The 11,024-nt window shown below is 39.9% G+C and overlaps 1 protein-coding gene across 1 annotated transcript in view; it reads right to left on the bottom strand.

The window, feature by feature from the left end:
* Nucleotides 1–2,632: 2,632 nt before the first annotated feature.
* The window catches only part of LOC310854470 (uncharacterized protein), a 9,498-nt gene continuing 1,106 nt past the window's right edge, over nucleotides 2,633–11,024 (bottom strand). Inside the window, exons 2-7 of the mRNA XM_083759136.1 lie at nucleotides 10,637–10,758; nucleotides 10,207–10,303; nucleotides 8,954–9,344; nucleotides 6,909–7,037; nucleotides 5,376–5,515; nucleotides 2,633–2,847 (exon numbers count right to left, since the gene is read on the bottom strand). Coding sequence (XP_083615262.1) covers nucleotides 2,638–2,847; nucleotides 5,376–5,515; nucleotides 6,909–7,037; nucleotides 8,954–9,344; nucleotides 10,207–10,303; nucleotides 10,637–10,758 — 1,089 coding nt within the window. The 3' untranslated portion in view covers nucleotides 2,633–2,637. The remainder of the gene's footprint in view (nucleotides 2,848–5,375; nucleotides 5,516–6,908; nucleotides 7,038–8,953; nucleotides 9,345–10,206; nucleotides 10,304–10,636; nucleotides 10,759–11,024) is intronic.

Here is an 11,024-nt window from a genome sequence, read left to right as displayed (position 1 = left end):
TTGCAGTATTGCGGCGATTTGCGTCTAAACTAAAGCAGTGGTTCTCAAACTTGTTCAAGTCAAGGACCCCCAGATTGATCTGTATTTGGCTGTGGAACTGGAACCCCCATTAGAAATTGTTTTGTGCCAGATGTATGTAAAGACAAAAGACAAAAAAAAAAAGTTTTTCAAATGAAATCGCGCCGCGCTGTGAGATAGTCGATCTTCTATTTTTGAATAGCCAACGTATAAAACGTCCATTGGGTTACATTTGTACACTCTCTGAGCTACAAATGGATACATTAGCAGTTGAATTAATGTGTGGGCCTGTGGGGGGGATTGTCCTCTATAATGCATCTCCATTTTTAAGAAAGGACAGTTAATGAAAATCTCTTTGCCTTTGTCAATGGAGTCTTATTAAACTGTCTTGTTAATGTACTGTACATACAGTAACTGTAAATTGTGTACAAGTTCAAAGGTATTTTGTAAGTCTCAGAGAAATATAATATAAGTAATTTTGCCTGTTTATAGGTAGGCTTTAGTGTATACATGCATTCATTTCTCTTGTATAATGTATGCATGCATCGATTCAACTGTTCAAACAATGTCTTTTTTCTCCTTTTGTGAAATAAATGTGTATATTTTCAACATGGGAATACAGTATATCCTTAAAATTCACCACTTGATCAAAGTTCTTTTGCAATGTCTTTGAAGCAGTGTGGGCAGTGCAGGTGGCCTAAGGCTTAGAGGAGCGCCCTTGTTGCTGAAAGGTTGCCGGTTTGATTCCCCCAGACTGGCAGGAAAAATCTGGGTCGGGAAGTGATTGTCATCACTCACCACCCAACACTGCTGAAGTGCCCTTGAGCAAGGCACTGAACCCCCAACTGCTCCAGTGGAGCTGCTTAGTGGCCAACAGTATAAGACTGTGGTTGTACTGGTCAGCTCCCAGGTTTTACTGTGTGTCTTATCTATTTTATCCCATTCTGAACGGGAACCCATTTTGGTGTCAGCATTATGTTATGCTTTAGCTATTGAAAAATAGCAGATCTACAAGCTCATATCGCGCCACCGAGTGGCGCGATACGAGCTTGTAGGTCTGCTATTTTTGGAAAATCGAAGAACGACTGACATTTTTAGAATCTGATCTCAGGTCAGAATGGGTTAATCAGACCAGTGTGTGTCCAGTGGAAACCTCGTGTGAATCTGATCTCAGGTCAGAATAGGTTAAACATGGTCTATGGTCTCTATGTGCAGGGCGTCACTGAAATTGAGCACTTGTGCTCAGCTACTATACGCTGGGTAAATAAAGGATAAGGTTTAAATATTGCAAGTTTTGTTAGTCATCTTTAATTTTGGAATTTTGCTATATTTGTTGCTATAGTGCTATATACTACAGTAAGTTATTTCTATATAGGCCTACAAGGCAAGATTAATCTACTGTATTACTATACTGAACACAGCATGTGAGGGAATTACACAGAATAATAATAAAATCACCCCTGTGTAAAGTATCATCATATTATACATCATATTATCATCTCATCCCGGCCAATCACAATTTGTGTCCTCATAAATGTTTGTGTTTACACATGCACTTTTGTCTTCACTGTTTGTGTTTATACAATGTTTGTGTTTAACCCATTCTGACCTGAGATCAGATTCATACGAAGGTTTCCACTGGACACACACTGGTCTGATGAACCCATTCTGACCTGAGATCAGATTAAAAAAATGTCAGTCGTTCTTCGATTTTTCAAAAATAGCAGACCTACAAGCTCGTATCGCGCCACTCGGTGGCGCGATATGAGCTTGTAGATCTGCTATTTTTCAATAGCTAAAGCATAACATGATGCCAACACCAAAATGGGTGCCCGGTCAGAATGGGTTTAAGCTGGACATAGGAGCTGCTAGCACCCTCGCATCATAAATAAATAAATAAATAAATAATAATAAAAACTTTATTTGTATAAAGTAGTTCATGCCATGAAATGCAGCTCAAAGTGTTTTACAGATCGACGACCGAGAAATAAAGAAAAAAGCAAAGCAAAAGCATAAAACAATTCAAATAATAGCCAGAAGAAGGGCAGTGAATAAGGCAAAAACTATTTTCAACGGACATGATGTGTTTTTGCTGAAGCACATTGTGAGTTCATCTTTAGATACGTTTGTAATGTACAGTATACGTTGATTGTTGACACATTCTACTGGCAGCACTTTGTGGTCATGATGGAACAATCAACAACACGTCACAACATCAATGTCACAACTTGAACACAATTACAATTCTACAATTCTGTAATTTGTTAACCCATTCTGACCTGAGATCAGATTCATACGAGGTTTCCACTGGACACACGCTGGTCTGACGAACCCATTCTGACCTGAGATCAGATTCTAAAAATGTCAGTCGTTCTTCGATTTTTCAAAAATAGCAGACCTACAAGCTCGTATCGCGCCACTCGGTGGCGCGATATGAGCTTGTAGATCTGCTATTTTTCAATAGCTAAAGCACGACATGATGCCAACACCAAAATGCCCGGTCAGAATGGGTTAAATATATCATATTAGATTTTGTCCATATCGCCCAACCCTAATGTTGACCCATCATCATCATCATCATCATCATCATCATCATCATCATCATCATCATCAACATCCTCAACGGATGACGAAGAAGAAGGCGGGGTCATCCGTCTGCGGGGGCATCTGTACGGTCACTGCGTCGGTGACGATGTGAATGAACCATCCAGGGCAGAGGGCCGACTCAAAGCGTCGCTGTCTGGTCCTGGTGGACTTCATGTAGAAGACAAACGACAGCCTGCTGGCATCGCTCCTCGAGATCTGCTTCAGGCAATGCTTGTTACATGTCTACAAGACAACAACAAAACAACAAACAACATATAGAAAATGTGTTGAATTAGAAAAGGTATAGCTGGCTGGAAGAAAAGGGCCCTGTAACTTTGCCAATATGCCTGTAATCCATGCAGTGTTAAAGGGACACTTCACCCTTTTTGCAAAAGAATATATGTTAATGACATTTAGAAGCTTTAGAACACTTTCCTGGGGGTCTTTATGTGTGTAATATGTGGTTTTAGATATTTTAGATTGTAGCAGTGAGCACAGTGTCTCTGATGTCATGGACACTGGTCTCAATACCTTCCTGGACTACAATCCCCATAATTCTTTGGTGCACTGCTCCTCCTTGTGGATAGGGCAGGGGTCGGCAACCCAAGATGTTGAATGAGCCATTTTCGACCAAAAAAATTAATTCAAAATCTATCTGGAGCCGCAAAAAAAATGTAAGCCTTAAAATGCTTATATAATGAAGACAACAGGGCTGCAAGTGGATATTAGCCTATCTATCAAAATAAAAAGTGCGCTATGGTTCAAGCCCGTTCGGAAATAGCGCACTGTGCAATGCAAACTAATAGGCGAGTGCGCTCCCGGTGCGCATTTCCGAACGCAGTCAACGCACCCTCCATTATTATGCCATGTTTTTTGCATTGTGTTCTTATACCCGTTTAATGTGATTTCTGTGTGTGGACATCGCTGGAGAGCTTCTCAACATTGGGCATGTAAAATGTCACTTTAATCTTCACACACGACTGCAAGCTCTCATCGGTGAGGCGTGTGCGGTATTTGGATTTAATGTAGTTCATGTTTGAGAATATCTGCTCACAAAAGTACGTTGATCCAAAGATGGATAATACTCCAAATGCGAGTTTCTTCATGTTCACATAATTGTCTGGAAGAGCATTCCATGTTTTCCACACAAGTGTGTGGGCGTTGTTTAATAAAAAGCATTTTTATCCGAGCAGTTATTTACTGGCCATTGGCTTTCAACTACGCGCCCCCACCCGGTGTGCAACTGTTTCCCAACCCCGTTTGAGAAAAGGGGTGCTCGGATAAAAATGCTTTTTATTAAACAACGCGGGATGCAGCAATGCTAATCGCTGTACCAGCACATTTCTAACTCCCGTGGCACATGTGGCGAGGACTTTATATTTTAAATCGGAATGTTTATATACACGTTTGGACTGCGATTGCGTAAAACAGGCTGCTGTTGCGTCATGACTGACAGTCATGTTTCAGGGCTATACTGCAGATTAAGCATACAGGCAATCCATCATAATATTTATTCTACACACTTTTTACAAAATTGGGAAACTTAAGAATGTTTCTGTCACGTTTGGCCTCCTACAGAAACCATAAATGAAAAATAAAAATGTGAAAAAATAAACATTATACATTTTCATAGATTCTTTTGTAATGCTACAGGGAGCCACTAGGGGAGTGCTCAAGAGCCGCAAGCGGCTCTTGAGCCGCCGGTTGCCGACCCCTGGGATAGGGGGATGGCTGTCTTACTGAGACAACATGTAGTCCAGGAAGGAAGTGAGCCCAGTGTCCATGACATCAGAGACACCGGGCTCACTGCTACAATCTAAAATATCTAAAACCACACATTACACACATAAAGATCTCCAGGAAAGTGTTCTAAAGCTTCTAAACGCCATTAACATATATCTTTTTGCAAAAAGGGTGAAGTGTCCCTTTAATTTTGACAATTCCTTTTTATATAGTTTAAGTCATATGAATACAATTTAATTCAGTTTTATTCATAGTCTTTTGAATAAAATATGAATTCAGTATTAGTCATAATCTTTTGAATTCATTTTAATTTAGTTTTAGTCATATTTTAGTCATCTGAAACATTTTAGTTTTAGTCTATTTTTAGTCGACTAAGTATCATCCGATTGTAGTCGATTAATTCTACAGTTTATTTAGTCAATGAAAATGTATTTTGGCAGGTCTTGACCTTGAGGGCGTCGAAATGTCAGATTTTTACACTTGGTTGCATGCTGAAAATAGCCGATCTGCAAGATCATTAAGCGCAACCAAATAATGACTTGTCTTTTAGTTCTACTGGATCTCTTCTCTAGTCCCTCCCTAACATCTTAGTGTAGTTTTTAAGTAACAATTCACTCAACTCACGATACAATTCGAATCACCATACTTGATTCTCAATATAACACTGATTCCATGTTCAACTGACATATGGAAATGTACAGTATGCTGATTAACCCATTCTGACCGGGCACCCATTTTGGTGTCAGCATCATGTTATGCTTTAGCTATTGAAAAATAGCAGATCTACAAGCTCATATCGCGCCACCGAGTGGCGCGATACGAGCTTGTAGGTCTGCTATTTTTGAAAAAAATCGAAGAACGACTGACATTTTTTTGAATCTAATCTCAGGTCAGAATGGGTTAATCAGACCAGTGTGTGTCCGGCGGAAACCTCGTATGAATCTGATCTCAGGTCAGAATGGGTTCAAAGTAATTTGATGACGATGATGAATTTACTGTATTTACTGTATTTACTGAATTTACTTTACCTCCACACATAGGAGCACCCTCTGGCCATCCTTGGAGCACTTGAGGAAGCAGTTGGAGTCGGTAAAATTCAGGACAACTGGAATCCCTCTGAATGTTCTGTCAGTAGAGTCTGACTTGTAGTAATATATGGTGATATTCTCTTTGACACAAAGAAAATAGAATATAGTCATGAGCATAGAGAGTTAATCGTTATTGTCATACACATTTGAATACAGTAATAAAATACAGGTGAAAGAGAAATCTACCAACTTCCCACAACAGTGAATGGATTTTAAATCATTTATATTATTTTCTCTTCTGCACTGTAATGGTATATCTTTTACTTCTTTAGTGTTATGCATCCTAATGTCATTTTATAATTGTGTTTCCTTTGCTTGATGTTCTGTGTAAGCACATTGAATTGCTGTGTTGTTGGAGTGTGTTATACAAATTAACCTGCCTTGACTTGCTTGCTTAATGGTCACTTGAGTTGATAAACTCATAGCACGCCATAGTACATATGTATAGCATAGTAGTGAATATGTATAGTTTATATGTATAGTGTATGTATAGTTTCATCATATAGATATTCCACTGTTACCTTCTTAGCTTACGCATGTTTCATGATAAATGTTTTTATGTGATGTATTCCCATGCTTTTGTTCTTGCTTAAATGTAAGTCGCTCTGGATTAAGAGCGTCTGCTAAATGCCTAAATTGTAAATTGTAAATTGTAATAAACTATACTAATTTGAGGTATTTTTACTTTGAGTATTTCCAAATTTCTACTACATCTCAGAGGTATAGATATTATACTTTTACTCCACTACAATTATTTGGAAACTTAATTACTAGTTACTTTTATTACACAATCTACATTAACCACTTCATCCCTATACATTTTGGAAATTTGAAAATAGCCGATCTGCAAGCTTACATCGCACCAGGCAATTTTCAAAAAGATTTTTTATAAATTGTATACATTTTTAAACTTGTGAAATGGGACATTCTGCATAATGACTATACTGTTCAAGTACATTTTAAGTACCAGACTTTCGCTGGTATTGATACGAAATGTCAGTACTTTTCCCACCACTGTACTAACGGTATGTGATGACTAACAGTGGCGTGCACAGATAGACACTAGGGGGTGCTAGAGCACCCCCTGCCCTTTTGGCAATTTTGCTCTTCAAAAAAAAAGGAAAAAAAAGAAAAGTTTTTTTTTTTTCTTAATTTGTAGTGTGTGGACCATGCGGTGACATTGATCAAATCTTGATAAAAAACGCTTCTACTATATTATTTAGGCCCCCCACAATCTAAAGCTATGTTTCTATGTCAGTGGTTCTTCGATAAAAAATAAATAAATAGCAGACCTACAAGCTCGTAGCGTGCCACTCGGTGGCGCGCTACGAGCTTGTAGATCTGCTATTTTTCAACAGCTAAAGCACCAAAATGGGTTCCCGCCCCAAAATGCGCTGCACAAGGTGCCCTTTTTTTCACTTGAGCACCTGCCCCTCTAAATGTCTGTGCACGCCACTGCATGTGATGACTAACCAGGGTTTGGTGACACAACAGGCCGTTGCTGTAAGCAGAGGCTGCTGAGGTATTGTTGAGAGACGACGTGTTCGATGGAAAAGTCCTGCTGTCGTTCACACTTCAGAGTGCCAGATCCTCCTCGCGGGACTGAAAGGATAAAAACACAACTGTACATTATTGAATGAGAAAGAAAAGTATATATTAGTATGTATCGATATATAGCCTTTATTTATTTTGACTAGAGCGGTGCCCGTCGGACACTGGCCTACTTGGAACGATGCAAGTTGGAAATGAATGCCCCACCCCCAGTTATTATGTCTGTGTCCCTTTTATTCCCATTATAATATGGAGTTCTTTGTCAGGCATGCCCAAATATGGAGTCTATATGCAGATGTCAGAACATCATTGTGATGTCAGAACAATCATTGTGATGTCAGAACAATCATTGTGATGTCAGAACAATCATTGTGATGTCAGAACAGGCCAGCTCCATATATAGAGATATATAGGGGTGATCAGGTCCAGATCGCGGGCAGAGGCTTTTGTGGTGGTTCTGGACAACCGTGGGTCCACCGGGGTGGGCACTGCACTCCCTGTGGTGGTATGGAACCCGTGTGGTACGTAGATTACAGATTACAGACATACGAAGATGTGGCGCATTTATATAGATACAATATAGCCTATATACAAAAAGAATCACACCCTTGTTGTCGTATATCATCCAATAAAAATGAAATGTACTTCTTCATGAATTAATTTCTCAACTCATATTATTATCTTTTAACCATGATGATACAATGTTTAATTTTTTTTTTACATCTTTTCACCATAATCATGCAAAATGACAACTGAATTTATGTGATTGGTTAGCCAGTTTGCTCGTCTACATATGACGTAAATGTTCCTTTCATTGTCAATGGCATTTAATGTTTGTGTTGCCACAAATTTACGTCATATTTCAGGCACATACAGTATGACGTAAATTTTCCTTTCATTGTCAATGTCATTATGTGAGACGTGACGGGACGAAAAGTTGTATAATATTATAGGCCCCTCAATAGAGTGTTCGGAAAGAAAGACAGTTTCGATCTACAAGCAACGCATTGCAGCACACTGTGAGCTTGTAGATCAGCTATTGCAAATAGTATTTTCATTATTGCTGCAGGACACTGTATAAAACAGTGATCAATTGAGATGCTGCATCTCAAGGGGCTGCAGTCCCTTCAATAAAAATCTGAAATCTGAATTCATTGATTTACATCAATTGATTGAATTAATCCATTATAAAACAGGGGAAGCATGTTAGATTTTTGGTTTCCTTTGGTACAATTTAGATTTTCTTTTTGTGAGAAAGTGTGAGAACTATTTGTATAGTCGCCCTGCTCATACGCTTCTTATAATGGGCCTGTCAAAAAAAATCGATTCGAGTTAGAATCGCGATTCTAATGCCGTCCGATTCAGAATCGATTCTGATTTTTTATTATTATTATTATTTTTCTTGCACAAATGTACCTGTGCATGCAATGCATTATGGCCTGGGTTTCTGCATAGTGCATTTACTACCAGCTAAGCTAAGCCTGCCAATTGTATTTATTTTACACCTGTTTTAATACTAATGTATTGTTCTGGTATTGAGTGAGAAGAGATTTTGTAACTTTTGTACTGGTTCAAATTTGTGCAAGCTAAATAAATGAGACATGTTCTTACTCTTGGATTTAACCTTTGTGTGTTTAAATCATTCAGTTGATAAAACCTTTACAATTATACAAGCTTTTTACTAAATGTACTCTGCTTTCATGCCAGAAGACTGGAGTAGATCATGCTAAAATTCAATTTAATTGTTTTTAATCAAAATAAAAAAACTGCTTTAGAATCGGGAAAAAAATCTTTTTTGAATCGAGAATCGGAAAAATCTAAAAGATCATTTTTGAATCGAATCGTCACCCCAAGAATCGGAATCGAATCGTGGGACACCTAAAGATTCGCAGCCCTAGTTACAAGATCATCAATAGAACAATCGCATATAAAATCCTGGGTGGTTTGAGCTGTAAAGACTTCATTACCCAGGATCACTGAGCTGGAGTCTGACACCATGATGACGTCGTTGAAGGCACATTCGGAGCCAGTACACTCCTGACAGGGGATGGCTGTAGCAGGGCCCCGCCCCTTTACCACAGAGATGCTGGTCTTCCTCAAGGTCACAATGAGGAAGTCCCCCTCCTTTCTGTTCTTCACCACATCTCCACCCTGCAGGAAAACCTCCTCCTCCTCCTCCTCGCTCTGCCCTTCCAGCCCTTGTTCATGGCGGCCCTCCTCCTCCTCGCCCAGGTCTTCCTCTCTCTTCATCTCCAGGCTGAAGCGGAGCTGCGTTTTCTCCTTGGAGATAGGCTTGAAGGTGTCCTCACTGGAGTGCACGTGGTCAGTGGGCACCTTCCTTTGGGCCTGGTGCACTGTCTAGGGACGGATGGATGGATGGATGGATGGATGGATGGATGGATGGATGGACGGATGGATGGATGGATGGATGGATGGATGGATGGATGGATGGATGGACGGATGGATGGATGGATGGATGGATGGATGGGGGACATAGTTATTAGTGGAAGGGGAGACAATAGCAGACAGGCCTATGTGTTGTTGTGTTGTATTTGCTCTATGGTCTATCTACAGTATCTATATCTATGAATTGACTATTGTGGCAAACCAGGGGAAACAGCCAGGCCTATTCCCCACAGAATGAGGCTGGGGGAGGTGATAGAGGGAGTATATCACCCTGTACAGGTATTGCAGCCAATGGGAGTCTGGACATGGACGCACCTGCAGCCAGTAAGGCAATCACCAGAAGCTGTTAAAGAGCCGACGCCCAAGCTGTCTGGTGAGTCAGTGTGAACTAATGGAGGAGTGAGAAAGGAGGAATCTCTGTTCATGAGGAGGCTGGTATGAGGGAGATCTCTCAAGCCAACTGAACTGGAGAGCCTACAGCACTCTCCCCCAACTAAAATAGTCACTGGCTCTCTCTCTGCTCTACCCACAGGACTGCAAGTGACTAGAAGCCTAAGCCCCTGACAAGAGGACCCTTTGTTGATGTTTTGCCCCATTTTCCCTTTTCCCGGACACTTTAAATAAAAGACAATTTAAGTTTATGTTGAAGCTGTCTCTGAGCCTCTTATTTTATTGTGAATCTGTACCTATTCTCCCCTGGGTTGCCACACTATATAACCACTGAATAGCAAAACCACGGTTGAAATTTCTTAAGCTGACAAAGTAAACAAATTGCTCAAATTGTTGGCTGAGTAAAAAACACCCATAAATTCACCAGCATTGGATTTCCCTTTGTGAGCAGAAGTGCAAACTCCTCGGGCGTGAGCCCCTGTAGGTTGACACCATTAACCATTAAAAGCTTGTCTCCCTTCCTATAAGACAAACAGAATGTACATTTCTTCAAGTATGAATGGCAAGCCAATGACAGAGAATGAATGGATGAGCGTTATTTATTTAACCCATTCTGACCTGAGATCAGATTATAAAAATGTCAGTTGTTCTTCGATTTTTCAAAAATAGCAGACCTACAAGCTCGTATCGCGCCACTTGGTGGCGCGATATGAGCTTGTAGATTTAAATAGCTAAAGCATAACATGATGCTAACACCAAAATGGGTTCCCGTTCAGAATGGGTTAAGAAACAAAACCTTTAAAAAAACAAACAGAGATGAGTGATACTAATTGGCTTAGAGAGGGTTACAGTACCTGGCAAAACCTCCTCCTCCTCCATTTTCTTTCTTGAATTTTAAAGAATTCTCCACCTCATAGTGGTGTTTGCCTTCAGAGAGCTGGTGTCTGATAGACAATCCTCCCCTTACCGCTGAAGGCTGGCATATGGGAAAGAACAAAGCATTGTACACACACTCATACTGATTTCCTCATTCTATTCAAGTGTAAGGGTTATATTATGGGCACAGTCAAATTGTGCTAAATAGCAATAAAAAGTGGTTCTTCGGCTCGGAATTGTTAATGTGCTTTATTATAGGACCTTAAAGGTGTCAATACTAAGATGAAGAACCAATTGAACCTGCATGAGGTTGAACATATTTTGAACACCCTGCCACCCCAATGAACTGCTGAAAAAACACTGTGT

This window comes from Protomyctophum parallelum (genome assembly GCF_964188405.1).
Source record: "Protomyctophum parallelum genome assembly, chromosome: 2".
Classification (NCBI taxonomy): domain Eukaryota; kingdom Metazoa; phylum Chordata; class Actinopteri; order Myctophiformes; family Myctophidae; genus Protomyctophum; species Protomyctophum parallelum.
The sequence above is the reverse complement of the archived record's forward strand: the minus strand, read 5'-3'. Positions and strand labels throughout refer to the sequence as shown.